Source organism: Dama dama, chromosome 20 (assembly GCF_033118175.1).
Source record: "Dama dama isolate Ldn47 chromosome 20, ASM3311817v1, whole genome shotgun sequence".
NCBI lineage: Eukaryota > Metazoa > Chordata > Mammalia > Artiodactyla > Cervidae > Dama > Dama dama.
Window position 1 is genome coordinate 12,052,703 of NC_083700.1, and position 24,849 is coordinate 12,077,551.

Here is a 24,849-nt window from a genome sequence, read left to right on the forward strand (position 1 = left end):
CAATCCTTGTGTGGGCTTTTCCAGTTGTTGTCATGGCAACTGCTAACTGTCATGGCGCCCATGGGTGTGTCAGCATATGCTAATATATTACCATGAGCATATAATGAGACTCTAGGACCACTTCTAAGGGCCACTGGAAGTCAAATCTTCTGCTATCTTGGGCCTAGTTGGTTCTAATCAGTTCTTGCTTTTCTCTTTGCAGCTTCCTTCCTTCCTTAGATCAGAGGGGCAGAGGTATGACTCTTGGGCAACAGCCTTTGTAACAGTATCACCAATACCTCACTGCTGTATAAGGCTACATTTATAGCTGTCACATTTATCATGGATATACTTTCTTACTGAAAGTTATTTCATTTTATTTCTTTTTTATATTAAGACTGGGAATTATATTGATTTTAAAATATATGTGTGTGCATAGGTAGGAATGATGGATCCAGTTTTAGGTATGTTATAGCCGTGCTTTCCGGGAAACAAACTCACTCAGAAGGACAATGCAGATAGTGGAGTGCAGTTTATTACACCGGCGGGCCCAAGGCAGAGTCTCCTCTTAGCCAAGGACCCCAACAAGCATTTGTGAAAATCTTTTATACCCCATGAGTACCTGTCCAAACCCACCAGCCCAAATCCCTTGAGGCTTACAAAGGAAGGATAAATGCAATCACAATAACCCCATCATTCACGTGTTATGTGTTAAAACAGTTAATAATCAATAAGCCTGTGGTTACATTCCGATAGATACTGTCTGGAGGCCGGGGTGATTAGCGCCCGTTTTCTCTTAGGCAATGAGTAACCTGGATGTGATCTTCAAGATTCCCCTGCCCAGAGGGGGTCTTATCCTTCCATTGTCATTCCCACAGGTGCTAAGCACAGAGTTCAGAGTCCATTGGAGAGGCGGCCTAGCACAATCAGCACAGGCAGGCCTGAGATGGAGTCCAGGCCCTATGAATTCCTTCTTCAGGTACCTGAAACTTCCACAATTTGGAGCATCCTCCTTAAAAAGGTGATTAGAAAATTATGAATACAGTACTAGATATTAGAATGACTATTTATCTAAAATGAGAAAACAAACTCAACAAATTGCAAAGTATAAAAGCTGGAAAAGGACATGAATATTACAAAATCCAGAAATACATTTCCTACATATATTTACAACATACTCTGTTCTCCTCTTCATTGGACAGTGATATCACAATATCACATTTTACAGAATGTTAGGAAGGAAGAAATTTTCCTCTACCCTCCTTGGTTCTTCAGGCTGGTCTAAGAAATAAATTGACATGAGAGAGATTAATAGGAGAAAATCAAACAAAAGTTTAATGTTGTGTAGACATGGGAGGAATCCAGGAGAACTGTGTAAGTCATGGAAAGGGCAGAAGCCCTCACCTAAAATACCACCCTCAGCTAAAGACAAAAAAGGTTGTGGAGGGTGGAGGGAGTCAATTGTGGAAGGTTACCTGAAAAAGCACAGTAAAAAAGGGTAAGGTTGTTACACAGATTTAAGTCTGTGTGTGCCTTCTCTGTTAATAAGAATCTCTAGAGATTTGGTCATCCTCTTCTTGTTTCAGCAAGGGAGACAGACTTACAGATGGAGATTTCCCTTATAAATGTTTCCTACAAAAGATTAACTTCTACTTGATTTTCAGAGTTTTTTCCCTGTTTTCTATTAGAAAATAACCAGCCTAAAATACTTAATCTGCCAAAGAGACATATTTTGGGGTGGCAATTTTTGCTTCTCTATAAGATAAACTAGAAATATAATTCATTCTTTACTCTAGCATCACTGATCTGCATGTATTTTCTATTATTGATAGTTGGGGTGCATGGAAAATGTGGTTGCCAAGCAATAATTAATATTAAGTTCACACAGGAAAAGAACTTTATTTGGGGTCCATTACTCTTGCCTGGAAAATCCCATGGACTGCTGTCTATGGGGTCGCACAGAGTCGGACACGACTGAAGTGACTTAGCAGCAAGAATCATGATGGAGACAGAGATTTGGGTAAAACCTAAGGAGTGTTCCAGGGAAGAGAAAGAGTTAAGGGCTTGTAAAGATACAAGCTACCAGGGTGCTAAATTGTCTAGCAAGAATTGTAATTGACTCTGAAGCAAGTCAGGCAATATTTGTGCTTACGGAATCACATGTTGTTTTAGAGCAGCGGTTCAGTAAGTATCTTGAGAGGACAATAGTGCAAAATGATAGATTCCATTCAGACTGAGACATGCATAAGTCCCACTTCCTCAGTGCCTTCCTGACTCCATCTGAGAAAACTGTCTTATCAATGGTGACTCCGTTTTCCTTTTTCTTTCACACCATTCACATGAGCAGTTCCACCCTTTGTACTGCTGCAGGTTTGAGCTTTACAAACACAGAACTACGATCAATTCTATACTGCTTAATCACCATCAAAAAAAAAAAAAAAAAAAAGACAAAATCATCACAGTGTGCTTATAATTTTGTATTCTACATTATTGAGTAGATTCCTGATAAGAGATAACTTCCATTTTCACTAGATGGAGGAATGAACCAAATCCTCTGCCTACAATTTCACATACATCTGATGATTAGAAAAATATTTTGACAAGATTAACTTCTGACTCCAGATATTTCAACCTTGTCTTCCTTCACTGCCCACAAATTCCCAATGCCAAATACTGGAGGATGCATTCAAGCTGCATCGCGATCTTTGCCCCTCCACCTTTGTGTCCTGAGGTCAGGAGAGCTGGTTCTTGGTAGAGTTTTCCTGAAAGCCATTTCTATTCCAGGCTGGTTTGAGGTACTTTCCCATACCTGGAAGTGGCTGTGAACCATGTGTATCTATTATACTGAGCCAGAACTAAACAAATCCTCAACTCAAGGTGGTCTTGTCTGTATCCCAAAAGCTTTCTGCAGCTACCCTCATGCTGCCAATAAAAAAGAAAGTACGACAGAGGGAAATCTGATGGGGAAAAGACAGTGGGCTTATCCAAATGCAGCTAAAATATATTACTTTTGCAAATGTTACAGAAACATATGATCTCTTCCAGAACCTGCTGATCGATTGGAAAGTGCAGAAAGTATAAAATATGATTCCTGAGTTTTCAGCTCTAATCATTGACTTAAATGTTGATATCATTTATTATATGGTGAAATCTGAGAAAGTACCAGATTTAGGAAGGAAAATCAAGTCTTCTGGTTTGGGAATACTGTAGGTTGAAGGGTCTTTGTGATATCGAAGTGTTTATGCTGAGAAGCAGTGTGAGGACTAGAGACATCAATTTGAAAATCATTGGCAAATTTATAAAGCCACTGGACTAAGATGAGGTCAGCTAAAGAGAGAGGAAGAGTAGCTATAAAACAGAGAAGATCCCAGGACAGAGCATAAAGAATCCCCATATTTAGAAGAGGGATGGAATGGGAAGAGCCAGAAAAGAGTCTAGAAGAAACAGCCAGGTAATTGGGAGACATCTCAGGGAATTCAATCTGTCACTAACACTGAAGAATATAGTTCTAGGGGAAATAATTGATTGATTATAGAGTCTTGTTGAGAGGTGAAATAAGAGGAGAAACTTGTTCTTTGGATTTAGCAATATGGAAAATTTGGGGATCTTAACAACAGCAGTTTCAGTGGATTAGTATGTGCAGAAGCAAGGTTGAAGGACGTTGAAAAGTAAATAGGTGAGAACATAGAGAAAGCATGTGTAGAACAGTTTCTGAGTTTTGCTGTGGAATGGTGATGTAGGAGGATGTGGGGTCAAAAGAGGGTTTGATTTTTATATTGTTTTTGTTCAGTCATGTCTGACTCTTTGTGACCCCATGGACTGTATCATGCCAGCCTTCCCTGTCCCTCACCATTTCCCAGAGTTTGCTGAAGTACATGTCCATTCAGTACGTGATGTCATCCAACCATCTCATCCTCTGTTGTCCTCCTCTCCTCATGCCTTCAATCTTTCCCAGCAGAAGGGTCTTTTCCAATGAATCAGCCAAAGTATTGGAGCTTCAGCATCAGTCCTTCCAATGTGTATTCAACATTGATTTCTTTAAGATTGACTGGTTTGATCACCTTGCTGTCCAAGGGACTTTCAAGAGTCTTCTCTAGCATCACAGTTCAAAAGCATCAATTCTTTGACCTCTGCCTTCTTTATAGTCCAGCTCCCACAACCCTACATGACTACTGGAAAGACCATAGCCTTGACTAGATGGACCTTTGTTAGCAAAGTGATATCTTTGCTTTTTGGATTTTATAGGAGAAGCTAGATCATATTTGTTAGCTGATAGGAAGCAGGGCAGGTAATGAGGGAAGACAAAGTTAAATAGTTGAAAGTGTTAAGTCCTTGAATTGACAAAAAGGGAGAAATGCTTTCACTCTTTCAATTCAATTAAAAGGTCTCAAACACAACACAGGTGTTTCTGCTATAATGTCATATGCATTTATTTTTAAAAGTCCTTGCATTCTGCAAAAACACACGCTAAAAATAACAAGTCTCTTGGGAGAAAAATATTGTGGTAGATCATTCAAATCTTATAACCAGAGCACTAACAAAAACATTAGCATTTCTACTAAATAAATTAAATGGTTAAAAGGATATGCTAAATTTCTAATTAAATGAATAAAATCAACAATAGACATAGGGTTTGATCTTCTTCAAAGATAAAGGTAGGTTGATGGAAGAATGTCACAGGGAGAAAATGCACAGAAGCCAGAGAAAACTATGTAAGAACATTCTCAAGACAGACATGTGGTAAAGCTAAGCCAAGAAGAAAACCTTTAAGTGGATGACTTTTGTGTAGGGTATTCTGTTCCTTGCTGTGTCTCAGTGTGCTAATAAAATCTATGTTCAGCTACTATTCTTTGATAATAATAAAAAAAAAAATTAACATGCTCAGAAAAGTCTTGTATGAACTAACTCCCACATTATACTGACATTATCCCTTGGTTTACCAATAGTATGTGGAATATTTGCATTTCAGAAACATCTATTGTATCACAGAAACTGTATTTCTTGACTTGTTCTGCAGCTGTTGCATGCACAGCAATCTACTGAATACTGTGCAGGGTCAAAGATGCAAAAAATGTAGGTCCCGCTAACTGTAAGCACAACCTTCACCCTAGAACTCAGTTATGCCGCACATTCTAAACCTTTACACAAGACAAAACAATAGTTTAGTCACCAAGCAGAGCCAAAGGCCTGTAGTTCCTCCTCAAGAGTCATAGATAATGTTCTGAGCCGTATCCTGTAAGCTGTGTTTTAGACACTGAAGCCCCCTCACCAGGTGGAAGAAGGTGACCATGTGATGAGAGGTGACTACATGATGACCAGACCAAAGCTGTGACATAAGCCACTCCACTTCACACAATTCTGAGAACTGTCCCTGAGAAGTGGGAACAAGTGCTGAAACTAGAGTTTAACAGTACTCAAAACAACCAAAGAGGATGCCGATCAGACCATCACGTCACTGATATCAAGATGACAGTCAGAACTGACTGTGCCATCCTGCTCCCACCCTCCTCCCATACAACCCTGAAACACCCCTTTCAAACTTCTGCCTCCTGAGCAGCAGTTGGAAGGTGACCCTCAGACACAAATCCACCTTCTCTCCCAGTTGCCAGCATCTGAAATAAAGCTACCTTTCCTTTCCTACTAACCCCTGTCTCCCGAGAACTGGCTATCAAGCAACAAGCAGCCAGATCTGGGTTCAGTAACAAAACCACATTTGACTTTGTCAAAATCTTGATTTTCACAGGCAGAAACAAAAAAAGGAAAAGTTATAATGTGTTTCAATAAAAACAATAAACATGTAGTAGCAGTATTAATAACTATTAACATTTACTGAGAACTTACTCTATATCAGAGTGATTTAATCCAATTAAGACTCACAGGAACCCTATGAAGTAGATACCCTTAGCATCCTGATTTCCATGAAGTAGAGAGATCATACAACTATTGAATTACAGAGTCAGGATTTGAAGCTTAGAGATTTGAAGAGCTAGGTTCTTTAAAATGGGGAAGGAAGGCATTCAACACAGTGCCCAAACACCTTTCTAACCACATCTGGGATTATTGAATCATTCCCTCTACCTCCAATAAATTGAGAACTCATGGTCATCTTTTGCCTTAAGGCTTACGAAGCATTATTCTAGAAGAGCATCTAAAGTTGCTAGAGTTTACAGGAAAAGTCCAAAAAGAAGATGGGGTGTGCTAGGAGTTACTCAATATTGTCAACATTCTGTATGGCAAGGCTAAGCAAAGGACCCAGGGGTTAGGTGAGAAAAACAGAAGGCAGTAGAGACATGCTATCTTAGATGTCTTCCTCTGATAACAAGAGGCTGATGGGGACTCCAGCAGCAAGAGGCTGTGGAGTGGGCTGCCTGTATTGAAAGCTGAAGCAGGTTGAACCTTGCTAGATGGATAATTGGAACTGTGCAGACCGATGAACACAGGTCCTTCTGGAAAGCCTAGAGGTACTCCTGCGAGAACATTTACTTTTGAATAACTGACAAATGAAAAAGAACAATCAACAATGCTAAAAAAAAAAATAGTGATAACTAATGCAAAGGGGACATTACTGCATCCGCACCTCCATTTATAGGGTGGTGTTCATTTCAGGAATAGCAGCAACAACAAAACATGGAGCTGATAGCTAAAACACTGTGGATAATTGCTTTTCATTCTTCATTCTCTCTCTCTGTTTTAAGTATAAGATTTTTTATTTTTATTTATTTATTTATTTTCTTCCCATTTATTTTTATTAGTTGGAGGCTAATTACTTTACAATATTGTAGTGGTTATTGCCATACATTGACATGAATCAGCCAGGGATTTACATGTGTTCCCCTTCCTGATCCCCCCTCCCGCCTCCATTCTCTCGTCTCACCTTTCAGGAAGGAAGGCGATGATGTTGGGAGGAAAGAGGACTGTGTGGTCACCACCCTTCACTTCCCAGTACATAGCAAGCCACTGGAGCCATAAGCCTATTCTATGCTTGGGGGAAGGTGGAAGGGTAGGGGCTGATGGAGACTGGAGAGAATTTCAAAGAAAATATAAATTTTGGAAATAACTGGATTGTGTTTAATAACTCCAATGATATAATTTAATAACACAAAGGGATTAGAAGTTTATGAAATTGGTCTAAGATGTCATCACGGGAGGCTGCTGCCCAACAGATGTGGGGCTTCAGTAGGAGGTTTTGAAAAACATTAATTTTATGATTATACCTCACAAGTTGAGACTTCATTCAAAAAAGTTGTGTCTATGAAATGGAAAGGTTGGACTGCACGAGCTCTAAGGTCTCCTCCACTTCTATATCTGAGCCTTTTTGGCAATTAGGATTGTAGGAGTTCAAGAAGAAAAGTCACTGGAATGGTGTGGCCCTGTGGCAGTTCCCAAAGAGCAGTGGTTCCCGCTGCCTGGTTGATGAGTCCTACATTCTCCTGCCTGGTCTGCTAGCTTGATAGTTCAGGACAGTAACCTTGCCTTCTATGATCCTGTCTCAAAGCTGGCAGAGGTGAAAAGAAAAAGCCACAGGAGGTGGTGGTAGATTTGAAAGTGAAAATCAAAGAAAGAAAGGAGTTTAAAGCAGAACGGGTGTTGGGATTGATGATAACCACGGGACATTGGTGAGAAGTGACTTGAGGAAGAGATAAATGGTATTTTCAATTTCCTCTCAATGGGGCTTCCCAAATGGTGCAGTGCTAAAAGAATCTGGCTGCCAATGCAGGAGATGTGAGTTTGATCCCTGGGTTGGGAAGATCCTTTAGAGGAGGAAACGACAACCTACTCCAGTATTATTACTTGAAAAATTCCAAGGACGGAGGAGCCTGGCAGGCTACAGTCTATAGGGTTGCAAAGAGTCAGAAATGACTGAGCAGACAAGCACACATCAGTTTTTATCCTAAGTCCCAGAGTAGAGAAAAATGTCAAAGTTTTAAAACAGGAAAATACTTTAGAGATGATTTAAATTTCTTTATCTTAAGGATTGAGAAACCTGAACATCAAAGCATGGTTTGTGCAAGTTTTATATCTAAGCCATTCATCAGTGGCAGACACAGAGCTAAATTATGGGGCTCTGTCTGTTCACTTGTTTGTTTTGGCTGAAGGTTTAAGACTGAGAAAAGGATGAGAGACTGAGTGCTCTTAAGGACTAATCACTCAATATGGGAGAAAGAGAGTAATGAAATGAATGAAGAAATGAACAAAAACATGCCAGGCAGAGAATTAAATCAGAGCGATGCAACTGAGTAGGTGGTTAATTTAGATAGTCAGGTTAATCACATACTGAAATGAAAAGAGTGCAGTAGAATCTCCCTTAACAACCCCAAGTCCACTGACTCACTGGATTAAAAGGCACTCACTGGCCCCTCTGTAATCAGATGGACAAATGCATACTGTGCTTAGGCACTCAGTTGTGGCTAACTCTGTGTGACCCCATGGACTGTAGTCTGCCAGGCTCCTCTGTCCATGGGGATTCTCCAGGCAAGAAAACTGGAGTGGGTTGCTATTCCCTGCTCCAGGAGATCTCCCCAACCCGGGAATCGAACCCAGGTCTCCTGCATTACAGGTGTATTCTTTACTGTCTGAGCCACCTGGGAAGCCCATACGCTAAAGCAATCACCCATATGCTAAATGCTAAGCTTCTCTGTTTAAGTTCAGAAACACCAAGAGATAGTAATGGCATCACAGAATCAATGCTGAAGAAAATGTCAAGGCAGGGAGTGAGCAGTGTTGAATGCATCAGAGTTATCAAGAGAAGAATCAAAAACAGCATTTGGTAATTAGAAAAACCTTGGTGTAGCCCCCATCTTCCAGGGTCTGTCTCAGCCACGCAAGCCCCAAATCTCAATGGTCAACTCACTAAAGCTGACCAGCCTCTGAGACATTAGTCACACTCAAGATATTTCAAAATGCCAGTTCACTCATTTTTGATGGTTATTAATTCAGATCAGTCATCTCCAAGTGGCTTTTGCTTCCTGGTGGATATAAGTAATTTAGTATATTAAAATGCACATCAGAAGGTTACTTATTGTTCCTGTAATACTCTGTTCTTACCTTATCAAAGTATGTATCAAACTGTATAAGAATTGCATCGTCTTGTTCCACATCACATACTATATATGTGTTTGATTGATCGCTCTTTACTCTGTGCTTAGCATGATACAGAGCATGTTTAGATTTTCAATAAATATTTATTAGAGATATAAATGAGCAATTAACTCATTAATTTTTTCTATAATGATGTTGTAACCTGATAAATTATCCTCTTCTTTCTTAGAGATAATTGCTTTTAAAAAAATATCTCTGGAAGAGTACTAAAGACATTCTAGACAACTCCTTTATCTTCAGTTGTTTATCTTACATGGAATCACTAATCTTTGCATCTCTTTGACATACTCTTAAATGAATTCCTATGGTAATTAGTATCATAGAATATTTTATTTTATAACTGATATCCTGCCAGCCCTGTTGAGATATATGACATATGTGCATGGTACGGTCTACTAATCCTCTTTCTATATTCTATTCAAAAGATATTTAACTATAAATTTAATTTACTGGAAATGTAATATAATAAAGACAATAAATGAAAAAGAAGAAAAATTTTTGTGCTGCCTAATTCTGATCATGTTACATGTCATGAAGCTGAAGAAAGGGACTTCCTTTGAGCTATCTTTAAAGTCTGTTTGTGAACAAAACTTTAGACCTTTCACAAAAAGTGAAATTGTTAGTCAGTCAGTCATGTCTGACTCTTTGCGACCCCATGGACTGTAGCCCACCAGGCTCCTCTATACATGGAATTCTCCAGGCAAGAATACTGGAGTGGGTAGACAACCCTTCTCCAGGGGATCTTCCCGACCCAGGGATCAAACCTGGGCCTCAAGCATTGCAGGAAGGTTCTTTACTGCCTGCGCCACCAGAGGAGCCCAGACCTTTCAGAAACCACAAGCAATTTGGCTGTCTATAGTACACCCATGGATATGTACTTGACCATATGGATTATTTTGAAACGTGTTACTCAGATTGTGAGGCCAGAATGAAAGGAAAATGAAAAAATGCCAGATTCTTTAAATTGTACGTCACTCTCTTTTCCTCCAAATGCCATCACTTACCCCTTATTTCTAGAGTTTTTTTTTTTTTTTCTACCCGCTTAGAGAAATTTTTTCTGAATTTGTTTCAGTTTGCAAGCATCACTCCTACCCCATGCTATATCTCTGCCATCTTACATCTCCACTAATTATGAGACATAGGCTTCCTGGATTATGACTATTTGTAGTCATATATCATCAACAAATCAAAAGTGAATGGTCTTTTTTCACTGGATGTAATGGAATGCATACTAGACTCAGAAACAAACGACCCAGTTTGAATTCCGATTATACTCTGTTCTATCTTGTACTCTTGGCCTAATTGATGAAATAAACTTCTATAAAAAAAAAAAGTATATGGAATAAATGTAGAAGAAATGACTTGATTAGAAAAGCATTGTTTTCATCCACTAATAAAAAATTGACTTAGCCAAAAGTCATTAAAGACGAAATGATAAAAAATTGATGGGATCAATTTGAACAGAGCATCAGGCTGTTGCACCCTGAAACGCTGATCAATTCAGCTTCGCTGAGAGTAGTATAATCAAATAGTATGTGCATCCTGATGAGGGTTGCCAGATACAATATGGGATGCTGAGTAAAATTTTATTTTCAGATAAATAATAATTTTAATATAAATATGACCCATGATATATTTGGGATATTCTTACCCTACAAAAGTTACTTGTTGTTTATTTAAAATTACCATTTAACTAGGTATCTTGTATATTCTTACTGGAAAATACCAAGGAGAGAAGAGCCTGGTGGACTATAGTCCATAAGGTCGCAAAGTGTTGAATACAAGCATGCACTTGTATATGTATGTGTTAAATTTGATAATCCTACTTGATGTGGTGCAAGATTTTAATATATATTATATAGTCTAGCACAGCTATGTATAACTTATATATGGTTTAATGTAGTATGATACATTTTATAGTACATATGTTTAATACAGTTTAATAAATTGAACTTACCTCTAATTAAACCTTTAGAACTGACTTCCAATCTGCAGAAAACACAGGAGACAGAAGAACAAATTAAATGATACAATAAGTAAATCGATATCCAAAAGTGAAATTTTGACCTGGTTTTTACACCTGTCAATGAAATAGAAAAAAAATTGGGTGGGGGGGGAGGAGAATGTCAGAATGCTCTAGATCAAAGATATTCAAAAGAGGATGATTTTACCCCCAGGGGATATTTGACACTATTTAGAAACATTTTTTTCATTTTCTCTAATGTAGTGGCGGGAGAAGCAGTGATGATACTAGCATGTAGCAGGTCGAAGCCAGGGAAGCTACTAAACACTTTGTAACCTCACACAACAAATGCCACCCTCCTCATGCCCCTCCACTCCCCCCCACACAAGAAAGAGCTATGAGGCTTAAAATGTCAACAGTGCTTCTGGTTAGAACCCTGGTCTAGACTAAAAAAGACCTTAAAGACTTACCAACCACATGTAATACATGATGCTCATTTAAGTCTTGAAGAGTACTTCAGTGATAGAAGGCAAGATAGCTGTTTAAGAATAATACAGTAGATAAAAAATTGTTATTTATATGGGAAAGATTCATAGTACATTGCTAAGAGAGAAAACAGGCTGCATATAAAGAATATGTATAACATAACCTCATGTTGTTAAAAAGAATCACGAGCTACAAAAATAATGTGTGTGTTAGTCACTCAGTCATGTTTGACTCTCTGAGACCCCAGGAACTATAACTCTCTAGACTCCTCTGTCCATGGGGAGTCTCCAGGCAAGAATACTGGAATGGGTTGCCGTTCCCTTCTCCAGAGGATTTTCCCAACCCAGGGATAGAACCTGGGCTCTTTGCATTGCAGGCAGGTTCTTTATCGTCTGCGCCACCAGGGAAGTCCAAAATAATACAAAAATAATAACCATCCCATTTTTGACGTAAACATAAGTGTACATGTATAAACAGATACAAACATAAAAATGCATAGAAAAATAATCAGAAAACCAGTCATCAAAATGTGTAAAGTGTTGGGAGTTCCCTGGTGGCCCAGTGGTTAAGAATCCGTCTTGCAATGCAGGGGAAAAGGGTTTGATCCCCGGTCTGGGAAGACCCCACATGCTGGGGAGCAGCTGAGCCCATGTGCCACAGCTATTGAGCCTGTGCTCTAGAGACTCCAAGACTTACTAAGTCCTTGTGCAGCAACGGCTGAAGCCTGAGCGCCCTAGAGCCCAGGCTCCACAGCAAGAGAAGCCACCACAATGAGCAGCCTGCACATCACAATGAAGAGGAGCCCCCACTCCCCACAACTAGAGGCAGCATGGCCAAAAAAAATTAAGGAATTAACTAGATATTTGAAAAAAATTCAGTGTTGGTATTTCTAAGTTGGAGACCATAATAATTTGCATTATCTTATTTTTCCTTTCTTGTGCTTATATATGATGATCATACATCTATATTGCTATTTTAATCAGAGGGAAAATAGAATTATTTTGGAAAGAAAATTCTTAGAGTTGAAGATCCTTATGGCCATTCTCTTTTACGTTGTTGTTGTTCAGCCACTCAGTCACGTCCGACTCTTTTCGACCCGATGGACGGCAGCACATCAGACTTCTCTGTCTTTTGCTATCACCCAGAGTTTGCTCAAACTCATGTCCATCAAGTCGGTGATGCCATCCAACTATCTGTTGTCCCCTTCTCCTCCTGCCTTCAATCTTCCCAGCATCAGGGTCTTTTCCAGTGAGTCAGCACTTCCATCAGGTGGCCAAAGTATCGGAGCTTCAGCTTCAGCATCAGTCCTTCCAATGAATATTCAGGGTTGATTTCCTTTAGGATGGACTGACTTGATCTCTCTGCTGTCTCTCAAGAGTCTTCTCCAGCATCACAGTTTGAAAGCATCGGTTCTTCAGCACTCAGCCTTCTTTACTAAAGTGGCTTCTCAAACAGCTCCCAAGGGTACAGATGAGTTCAGTGTCTCAACTGATGCAAACACAATTTGCCACAAAGATTCCGCCCCGGCTCACCAGGGGCTTGAGAGGGTAACAAGAATAGTAATAGTAGTGTTAGTTGCTCAGTTGTGTCTGACTCTTTGTGGCCCCATGGACTATAGCCCGCCATGGACTATAGCCTGCCAGGCTCCTCTGTCCATGGGATTCTCCAAGCAAGAATACTGGAGCCATTCCCTTTTCCAGAGGATCTTCCCGACCCAGGGATGGAACCCAGGCCTCCTGCATCGCAGGCAGATTTTTTACTATCTGAGTTAGAGGGAAGATCAGGAAAGAGCACAGAGACCTTCTCAATGAAGAGGTCGTGCTGACCCAGAAACTCAACTTGCTGAAGTGGAAAGCTGCTGCTGTTTCATTCTCTTTCCAGAATAAGCCAAGAATGAACCAAAGGGAGCATGAGGAATGGGTATGAAAGTATCTTCTCTCCAAACAGAGGAGATGGATCTCTCTAAAAGGGAGAGTTGGGCTGCGATGTATGTCAGTGAGGTGTTAAGAAATTGACTGTAAGCTGAAACTGGACAAGAGAAGCCCCGGCTCCTGTAACCCTCTGCCTGCCCTGATTTTACCTGAATAAGTTTCAGGAAGTTGGCTGCTCTCTAATACTGAAAAGCTAAAATCTAGGGTCTTCTCTTTGTAAGTTTATCCAGTAACCCTATGGTTACTGGACTAAAATCAATGCAGTATTAGTCTGTGAAACTTTCAAATCCCCAACAGTTAGCAAGCAAATGAGAGTCTCTCTCATTTACTACCCAAGTTCCTAACAAAGCCCTTGAGATAAGCTCTAGGGTCCTCTCATCCTTACCTTCTTAGTACCCTGGAGGGATTTTGAAAGAGATGGTCTCAGGAGACTTGGGGTAGAGGGATTTGCTCCTCTTGGGGAAAATACTCCTAAAATCTGGAGTTTAACAGACTGCATTTTTTTCCCCTGGGTCGCTTCTCAAACCAAAAGAATCAATGTCCCCAGCTTCAAGGAATATATAGCAATAATTTGAGATTCTCTAAGAGTTGGAGACGTCAGAGTGACTGAACATGCATCGATACTGGAAGAGCTGAGTTTTTCTTGCTTTGTGGGTTTTAGCTTCCCTTTTAAACACCTCTTGAATATATGGTGTTTTCACCTGTTTCCTCTGAATAGATTCAGCCTTTCAATATCTTTTAATGATCACTGTCTGAAAAGTGACTCCTTTTCCTTATTACTAAGGTCTGGCACAGCAAGCAGCTGTTGGCAGAACTAAATGAAAATGGAATGCCATGTGTATTTTCCAAAATATTATTATTTTCCCTCTATGATTTGCAATATTTTTTGGCTGTATTGATTCTCATGTTCATTAATATTATATTTCTTCATGCTCACCTTGTTGCGGTAACAGATTCAAGGACATGAAAGTTAGGTAAGACATTACAATGATATCCAAGTATTTTAAACATTATCAGATTGAAAAGGAAATAGAAGATGGGATAATGTGGGGATGTGGTAAGTTGCAGGGAACCAGGTATTGAGTCAATAGGAAGTAACATTTTCTAAGAACTAAGACCATTTAAAAATAGAATTGACGATCATATATCTATATGGGTCTGTGTAATGAGGTAGTATGCAACATTAGAAAGGAAAAGTGAGATAGATTTAAGTACTGGTATGGAAAGTATTCAAGATATTAAGGGGAAGAAACTAGCTGTAAACTGGTATGTGCAGTCTAGTTCCATTTGTGCAAAATTGAAATGATACAGAAATATACATAACTGAACATAGAAATTTTCTAGACAGAAATAAACCAGGTGAAATAAACAAACAAACATAAATTATGTTTACTTCTGGACCAGAGAAGGCAAAGGAAGAAAAGAGAAAACTAACTTTTCTGGTTATCCCTTCCATACAGACAGCTTTTTTTTTTTTTTTCTGCCTTAAGCATTTTTATCATATGAAAAGCCCAGTTTTATTTCCTTAAGTAAACTTAATTTCTTAAGAGGGGGATGCTAACTTGTAAGAGAATGAATTTCCAATCATTGGAAGCAGAGTTTGGCGGCTATTTGTGAGGAGTGCTGTGCCTTTAAAATTACCTCGTGACTCTAAGGTCCTATGATTCAGTTATATTTAAAGGACTCAAAGCTACCAAGCACATGAGTATTTCCAACTTGCTTCCAGTTGGAAGCAAAGACTTGGATAATGAAATGAATAAGATTAACCCCTTGCCTAGGATTGGTCGTTAGGTCTAAGCAGAAAATGATGTCTCTAGAAGGAAATATTTTTATTTTTTCATGGAGAGAGACTTTGGTCAAAAGATCCAGAATCCCAGGAAACAGAAAGTGGTTTAAAGTGTTGCTTTTTTCAGTGACGGGAGTTCCGCGGGAGGCTGCCATTTTGTTTCAGTTATCCCGCCCTCACCATCCCAGGGTTATCACCCGCCAGTTCTTTGTCCCCATTTCCCTGAGACGATGATGGGGGAGGAGATGGACTTGCAGGAATGCACACGCTCAATTCAATCTTTACTCGCCTATAGCCTAGCTTATTTTTCTTTCATTCCCCTTAATATAGGTAGGATTGATTTTTCCAGTTAGATAAGCTTTGAATTTTATCTTGCTCAGTAATACATCATGAATCTCAGTTAAACAGAAGTGGTTAAGGATTAGCCCATCACCACATCTCAGTGGAAAAGGAACACATATTTGGTCTACATTTTCTCTGTTATTGAAAATAATTTCAATTTTTCTGTTTTTCAAAATCTGCCTTATTTTAACTACTTGCATTCCACTATAGTAAGAGTCAGAATTGGTTCTGTGTTTATTTCAGATTTTAATATTTCATTCATTATAGATTTTTGCATTCATTTTTTAAAACACTGCATTAAAATCTTATTCATCTTGATTACTGTGTTGTTTTCTTAGTTTTTAAAATGTTTTTGGTATTCCCTTAAATTCTGCCTCACTTGCTACACTATTTCCAGCACTGTTCAGAACTATTTTCTTTTTAGCAACTACGGCCTTTCCTTAAAAACTGGAAGTTAATTTCCTTTGAATCTGGCCCTTGGGTGCTCAAATTTCTATAAAATGCCTGTTTAGAGACTTTAAGTTAGTGGTGCTTTATACTGTCAATTTTTTCTTCTCTGCAGTAAATTAACCCACTGCTTTCACCTTTTCTTCTCAGTAGTCCTCTCTGCAGCCTCACTAGAAAGTTCCATTTTGGCAAAGAATTTAAGAATTTTGCTTTTGTGTTTAGAAGAAAATAATTAAGAAGAAAATCTTGATTACATAGAGAACATAAAAAGAAAATTAATTCATTATTCAGAAAAAATATTTTTTGAAAGCATGTGTGCTGTTGAATGTGTTTCATTCTTTTGTTAATTCCTTTTCTTTTTACAAAATTTGATCTATTTATCTATCTATGTATCTATCTTTCCATATCAGCCCTTTATAGACATATAATGGCTTGGTTGCCAGTAGATGGATATAACTTATTTAATCATACATTATTTTTGGTATTCATTGTTGTATTATAAATAACCTCATAAAAGCTTTTTGTATATCCAGGTGCTTATCTCTGATAATTTCCTTAAAATAAATAATTAGAAGTGGAATGTAAAGCCAAAGAAAATGGACATGCATTGACACTAATATGCTAGTATTTCATATCCTTGTTTAGACACTTCCAAATTTTTCTAGTTTTCACATAGTTTTTCAGCTTTTCCAAGTTTTTCCTAATGTAATCTCATTCTCAGAGTGAGGAAAATGCATTAATTATTTTTAATAAAACAAAACAAAAATATTTTCTTCCTCATCTGCTTTGTAGGCATTTCTTGACATTTCTCAGGCAGTCATGGTGCAGAACAAGTTACATTGGTTTTAAAATTAAAAGTGTAGATCTAAGACTTAATAATTGTGGCTGAATCACCTAATCCAATGTGTCTTTAGCTTCCCCATCTGCAAAATGGAGGTAATTCTTACCTAACATATGAGATTGCTATGCTGTTAAATAATATTGGTAAAAATTCTCTAAACTAAAAAGTGACATAAGGGACTATTATCATTGATATTATTATTATTATTAAACATTTATATTAATGAAAACTTTCTGATCCCCAGTAACTCCCCAGTAGGAAATACATGTGCAAACTGCTTTCCCTAAGAAACCTGTTTATAATTCTGAAGGCATCAGAAAAGAGAATTCAGACTTTAGGAGTGAGTCAAACTGCCTGTGAAAATCCAAATCCAAACATAAGGCAGAAAACACACAGAAATACACACTGCCCATTAGAACCAGTTACAGTGCAGCCCTGAGCAATTGGATTGATAGGTCGTATTTAGTCCTGAGAAGCCTTGCTGGGCAAGAGGAGTCTTGGAAAATAAAGAAAGCAAAGTGGCTTGTTAACAAAAACATGTGTATGTGGCGGGGGTGGCGGTGGGGCGGGGGACCATCAGATTGGAAGCTATTGAATGATTTGTGAAAAGGGTTCATGAACGATGCAAACAAGTGGGACAGGGAGAAAGCAAACACTTCTGTCTTGTTGGAGCAGATAGTGTTGTCTTGTTTGGCAACTTAACAGGGAAGATGTTTGAGAAAATGATAAAAACTGTGCCTTAAACAACAGAGGAAGGGTTGTGGGCAAAGTTAGAACATTAAGTTACAAAAAAATCTGAAACTGTAATCCAAAGAAAATCTTTCCAAATTTAACTACACATTCCCTATTTCTCCAGCCTTCATTTTCCCCAACATCTATGTTTCCAACACACCAGGAAACCTTTTCCACATTTGACCCAGCCTTCCTTCCTTCCATTTCATCCCATCTCCATTCATTCTTTTGTATGAGTCTCCATACATGAAATTGTTTCCTGACTGTGTTTTTCTTTCTTTTACCTACAGGTGAAGAGCAGTCTCCATTAACCAGGCATCCATCAGGAGCAGATCCTAATTATTTCCTTGCCTTTGTGTTCTCCTGCTCAGAGCAGTGGGCGCTGATGTATTCTGACTGCCTGTCCTAAGTTTCCTGGAATTTATCAATGAAGACAGAGAACCACACAGGGGTGAGGGAATTTATTTTCCAGGGTTTCACCAGTTTTCATGAACACAAGCTCACTCTCTTTGTGGTTTTCCTTACCTTGTACCTTTTAACCTTGTCTGGTAATGTCATCATCGTGACAATTATCAGCATTGATCGACGCCTTCACACCCCCATGTACTTCTTTCTTACTGTGCTTTCCACTTCAGAGACTCTGTACACATTGGTCATTGTACCTCGGATGCTGTCCAGTCTCGTAGGCCTGAGCCAACCCATCTCCTTGGCTGGCTGTGCCACCCAGATGTTCTTTTTTATCACTTTGGCCATCAACAACTGCTTTCTGCTCACAGCAATGGGATATGACCGCTATGTGGCCATCTGCAACCCCTTGAGGTACATGACCATCATGAACAAGAGGGTGTGTGCCCAGCTGGTGTGGGGGGCCTGCAGCATTGGGGTGTTAGTGGCCACAGTTCAGACTTCCTCTGTGTTCAGGCTGCCCTTTTGTTACAGAAAGGTGGCCCATTATTTCTGTGATATCCGCCCGGTTATGAAACTCTCCTGTGTCAACACCACTATACACGACATAATTAATTTCCTTGTCAGCTCACTCGTCATTGTGGTGCCCATGGTTTTGGTCTTCATCTCCTATATCCTCATCATCTCCACCATCCTCAAGATTGCTTCTGCCGAGGGCCGGAAGAAGGCTTTTGCAACTTGTGTCTCCCATCTCACTGTGGTCATTGTCCACTATGGCTGTGCCTCTATCGCCTACCTCAAGCCCAAGTCAGAGAACATGAGGGATCAGGACCAGCTGATTTCAGTGACTTACACGGTGTTCACTCCTCTCCTTAATCCTGTGGTGTACACTCTAAGGAACAAAGAGGTCAAAGATGCTCTTTGCCGTGCTATTGGCAAAAAACTTCTTGCTTAGAATCTTTAGTAGTTTGATATATAGCCTGTCATATTCTGGGTATTTTTGTAATCACACACAAAAAAATTGATCCTATCATTCTTCCTCTACCTAGACAGAGTTGCACAATTTGGTGGCAAGCCTAAATTAAAGAATTAAGAGTTTGCCTGACTTGAGTTTTGTTTTTAACATCATTCTCCTATACTCTCTGTTCATCTGAGAGGTTACCGCCAGGGACATGGTCAGGTGCTGCTCACCAGGAGGAAAGCTGGTAGGAAATAATAAGCAAGAGGGTGGCTGATTGTTTCCACTTTGCTAATGGCAGAAAAGTGGACTGTGTAACACCTGCTTGAAGCAATGGGTTGAAAGATCAACTAAAATGTCAAGTAGATATTGAGTTCTAAAACCTCAGAGAGAGTGTGGTCAGTGTTGAAAGCACAGTCAAAACCACCTTTCTTACTTATCATCACTTTTTCTCTTGGGCAGTGGAAGAGTAACAGACTCTGACATTCCAGAAGAAATATTATCAGCCTAAAACATTCTCACCTGCCTTGGAGACCCATGACATTTTTCCCTCAATTTTGTTGAAGTTCACCTTGAGACTGTTTCCTGGGTGAGTTTTGTATATTTATATGTTAATACAAAGTAACAAAAGATGGTAAGGATGACCCTATGTGCAAGACAGCAAGAAAGACATAAAGAACAGATTACTTTTGGACTCTGTGGGAGAAGCCAAGGGTGGGATGATTTGAGAGAAGGGTATTGAAACATGTATATTACCATATGCAAAATAGATGACCAGTCCAAGTTCAGTGCATGAAACAGGACACTCAAAACTGGTGCCCTGGGATGACCCAGAGAGTCATAGACTGATGGGGTGGGGAGGGAGGTGGGAGGGGGTTTGGGATAGGGGACACATGTACACCCATGGCTGACATGTCAATGTGTGGCAAAAACCACCACAACATTGAGAAATAATTAACCTCCAATTAAAGTAAATTAATTTAAAAAAATAAAAGTGTTCATTAAGGGCTACAACATTATCTTGACCAAAACATATTCTCTAGGTCTGACCCAGAATTTTGTGGGGAGAAAAATAAAATCTCAAAAAAACCAAAACCAAAAAAGTACCATCACATCCAGCAGCTGAATTTCACTGGAGTTATACATGCTTTCTCTGGGAGTAACATGTATGCTATAATGTATTCACAAGTGTAGGGATATCTGAAGATCTGTTCTAAAATTAAGTTTGATAAGTGACTTCCATGATTGTCCAGTGGTTAGGACTCCACAATTCCACTGCCAGGAACCTGGGTTTGATCCCTGGTTGGGGAACCAAGATCCTGCAAACTGTGTGGTACAGCCAAAGGAAAAAAAAAAGGAATTAAATTTATTAATACCAGCTAACTCTGGCTGTCTCAAATCTGGAAATTAGCCCATGATTTTCATTCATCTCTACGTGGAGCCCAGGGTGATACCTGGGTCTTGCCTTTGCCCTATTCATTTCTACACTGATGAACTCATTTTCTGTGAACTGCTGGGTACCTCGTTCAAACTCTGAGATCAAACACTTGTCTAAACAAGAGTCTGGGAGTCTTATTGTTATTGCCTTCTGAGAGGGACAATTGTATTGATTTGAGAGAAAGGTTTAAGACCGTAGGGTTATTTGACTTGATGTTCAAAAGAGGCAGAGCTTGTCAAATGCCTTCCAGTCCATAAAGGGCTGATATTAAAAGGAAAAAAAAATTAATTCAGGTCATCCATCCACCATCTCTCTTCTTCTTGAGGACAGTCAAAGGGTCCCCATCGAGGATGCACTGAAAGTGCCTGTCAAAGGACTTGAGAATCCCTAACGGCACCAGAGCCAAGAAGGGAAGTCTTCATGTTTATGGAACATTACCTGACACAATAAAAGCATTCCCTCCCCAGAGCAACTACCTGCAGAGAGTGAATGAGAAGAGGGGGTCTTCAAGGCAATTAATCTTTGCCTTCATCTGTGCCCCCTGAGAACACCTCTGAATCCTTTCTGGGCTAGGTGCAAGGGGAACACTCACAACCTTGCTTCCGAGAAAGCCCCATTTGAGATTCTCTCTTCAGCAGTCCTGCTCATGAAAGCAACCCATTCCTTAAAGGCCCCTCCCAGTGGTCACATCATTTTTATAGACTGATGAACTATTTGCACTCAGAACCCCCGTGAGTCCTCCCAGAACTGTCCAGGGCTCTAGAAGATTGAAACGCATGCTGAAAGCAGTGTGTTCCCTGGAGTTCCTATAGCTTGATGCTGCATAAAATGTTGTAATGTTTGCAACAACAAAGACTGCATACTACAGGTCTACCTGACCCTTGTGTCTTTAATGTAGTTTACAGCATTGTAACAGAGCCAGAAAAATTGAAATCAATGTATTTAATTTCAAAGAGACAATGTGGATATTTATTATCAAACACAAGTCATGTCTGAAGGGAGTGAGGCTTAAGCCTTCAACCTGGGCTTCACCACCACATAGCCCCTAGCTTGATAAGTCAGGGCCCTCCAATTCAAGATGTTGCCGTTGTAACAGGTGGGGCAAAAGTTCTTTAAGGAGACCACACGATCCCACAAGTACACATCCCAGATCTCCCCAACAAAGGATTGTTTGGCATGAAAACTTCCCCCAAATGAATCCTGCTCCTGTCCCAAGATGATTTTTGCATCTCCTCCCAAAGTGTACCCTTTCCTCAAACCCTTCCTCCCCACGGGCTTGCTGTTCACCCAGAGTTCAGCAATCCCAGAGATAGACTCCCAGCTGACACAGAGATGGACCGGGCCATGACGGAGGTGGGGGACCTTGAACACGACCTTGGCGTTCCCAATGCACAGTTCGTACTCTCCCTTTTTGCTGGCAAAGAGACGCAGCTCATTGTCTCTAGACTTCGTGCTGTAGGAGAAGAGGCTGTAGGTGCGAGTGAGGTCTGTGAAGGCTTTCAGGCACAGAGTGAAGCTCCTCAGCGGCTTCCTCACCCTGGGGATCAGGGTCACGTAGGCTGTGTCTGATTGTTCAGGGAAAATAAACACCTTCCCTCCCAAGTCTGTGGAGGAGAAAAAAAAATGGTGACAAAAAAATCTGTCAGTTCTCTTGTTTGATTTGCTCTCTCTGCAGATCGTGGACTGCTTCTTGATAGAGTATATTCAGCATTTACAAGGTGCCTATCAGTGCATTATTTATATAAGCAGAGTGTGTTAAAAGGCAGGTTTTGCTACAGTTGTTCGGATAGAAAGAAGAATTGAAGATGGTCTCTATCAACCCCCTCTGTCACCTTCTTTGCAGGTTTCATCTAGGTGGAACACAAACACCAGTCACAGAAAATGAAGCACAGCTGGCTCGTGGAGTGAAAACCTTAAAGTCTGCAGCATCCCATCCTCTCCCAATGCTGATCATCTTCTGAGATGTCAGTGATCTAAATATCACCCTATGCGTGATGTCTGACCTTGTCAGTATACAGACCTGGAGTAAAATAGCATAGTTAGCCAGAGAGTGGGGTTTTGAATAAATTTTTACTGATAATGAAACAATAGAGAAGTGTCTCAAACTTGAGAAGATGGGGTTGTGCTTAATGGATATAACAGAAAGGGAGAAAAAAAAAGGCTGCCAGAACATGAATGCTCTTTAACTGCTAATAAAAACCAAGCTTTTTTGGTTGCACTTCTGCATCATAATTTTTTCCTTAAACTTATCTCACTCAATCTTCATAAACAACTCTTTGCTAGTTTGATGTCATTCTTATACGCATTTCATAGGTGAAGAAAATGAGGATTAGACTTCAGCAATTTCACAAAAACAGCAATTCAATTAGTTTGGGAGAAACTGGTTCTCTATGTAAAGTCCAAGATTGTTCTAAAATTTTGTATTTCCTCTCATGTGACCCAGACCAAAAGATTGAGAAGGATCAGAGAATGACCACCCTAACCCCTGTAATAACCTCTTTTTCTAATAAAAGTTTTGCATAGCCGTTCTTGTTCTCTCAGGTGAGAGGTAATGGTGTTCCCATGTAATGAGCATAGCCAGCTATCCTTTCTCTAGCCCCAGGGCTTCCTTATGCCAGGCATACCCTGATTCATAAGCATCTGTGGTGGTTTTAAAAATACGTCCAAAATAGTTCTCTTCTCCTTAATTGTAGGCTAACTTGCTACTAAAGAATAGAATACAGCAGAACCAAGACAAGTGACAGAAGATTAGATTATGAAAAGACGGTGCTTTTTTAAAGCTGCTTCAAAATTTTATTTCTTTTTAAATTGTTTAAATTTAATTTTTATTTTATATTGGAGTATAGGTGATTTACAATGTTGTGTCATACAGGTATACAGTTTCAGGAATACAGCTAAGCGTATGTGTATACATATATACACATATATATGTACATGTCTACATGTACATACCATTCTTTTTTAGACACTTTTCCTATATAGGTTATTATACAATATTGAATAGAGTTCCCTGTCCTGTACAGTATGTCCTTGTTGATTGTTTATTTTATATATAATAGTGTCTACGTGTTAACCCCAAACTCCTATTTATCCCTCCCCTCCACTCACTTCCCCTTTAGGAACCATGAGTTTGTTCTCTGTGTCTATGAGTCTGTTTCTGTTTTGTAAAGAAGTCAGTTTGTATCATTTCTTTTTAGATTATGCATATAAGAAACATCATATGGTATTTCTCTTTCTCTCTCTGACTTACTTCACTCAGTATGACACTCTCTACGTTCATGCATGTTGCTGTAGATGGGATTATTTCATTTTTTTTAATGGCTGAGTAATGGTCCATTATACACACACATATATATATACCACATCTTCTTTATCCATTCATCTAGGTTCCTAGGACATTTAGGCTGATTCCATGTCTTGGCTATTGTAAACAGCACTGCAATAAACATTGGGGTGCATGTATCTTTTCTAATTATAGTTTTCTCTGGATATATGCCCAGGAATGGGATTGCTGGATCATATGGTAGTTCTATTTTTAGTTTTTTAAGAAAGACTATCCTTTTGTGCTGGGCACTTTCTCTCTGTTAGATTTCTCACTGTTGGAGAAGCTAGTTGCTATGTTATAGACTGCTTGATAGAAAGGTCCAGTTGGCAAGGAACTAAGGGCAGCCTCGAGCCAATAGCCAGTGAAGAACTGAGACCCTCAACCCAACAACCTGTAAGGGCTGAATCCTGACGATAACCATGTGAGTGATCTAGGAAGCAGATCCTCCCCAAGTCAAGTCTTCAGATGAGAGGATGTCTCTGCTTGACTGACTGCAACTCATGAGAAACCTAGAGTCAGAATCATCCAGCTGAGCTGTTCCCTGATTCTTGACCTGCAGAAAGTATGAGACCACTAAATGTTTGTTGTTTTAAGCTGCTACATTTTAAGGTGATGCAATACTGCCATAGGTGACTTATACCATCCTTCATTCACCTGTTCCTCAAAACAGCAGCAGCAGTAACCAAAGGAGCTGTCCTTCAGTTCCCCTGAGACTTGGACAAAACTTTATCCAAACAGAACTTAGGACCTACCTTTCTGCGGCATGCCCTCTGGGAGGAAGGCGAAGAGCAGGACAGCCAGAAGAAGCTTCTCCATCCTGTGCTCCTTGGGTCTTCAGGAGTAGTGGGAGGAACAGCAGTGGTCATACCAGTGGAGAGATGCTCACTCTTTGGCTTCTTATATTGTGCTTTTAGAGGCACTCCCCTTGTTCTCCCAACAGAAGGCAAAGCTGTAGATGGTAAATATTAACTGAACCAGGATATGATTTAGAAACAAATTTGTTTACTTTTTGGTCTATTGTTTCAGTTGTAGAGTCTTTCCTTTCTCTTTTAACTGTTCTATTTCCTGCTCAGCTGTGCCATTCACGTCTTCCCACAAGAAAAAGAGGCTCTACGGC

General features: G+C 39.7%; 2 protein-coding genes across 2 annotated transcripts in view; one reads left to right on the plus strand and one right to left on the minus strand.

The window, feature by feature from the left end:
• LOC133040072 (olfactory receptor 10J1-like) overlaps nt 1–18,966 on the plus strand; it is a 37,985-nt gene extending 19,019 nt beyond the window's left edge. The window contains exon 2 of the mRNA XM_061119817.1: nt 18,017–18,966. Coding sequence (XP_060975800.1) covers nt 18,017–18,966 — 950 coding nt within the window. The remainder of the gene's footprint in view (nt 1–18,016) is intronic.
• A 2,368-nt stretch (nt 18,967–21,334) lies between these two features.
• LOC133040073 (mucosal pentraxin-like) lies at nt 21,335–24,643 on the minus strand. The gene is made up of 2 exons (XM_061119818.1): nt 24,485–24,643; nt 21,335–22,011 (listed from the first exon to the last, which is right to left on the minus strand). The coding sequence occupies exons 1-2, from the start codon at nt 24,546–24,548 to the stop codon at nt 21,416–21,418; spliced, it is 660 nt and encodes a 219-aa protein (XP_060975801.1). The 5' UTR covers nt 24,549–24,643; the 3' UTR covers nt 21,335–21,415.
• Nucleotides 24,644–24,849: the final 206 nt, after the last annotated feature.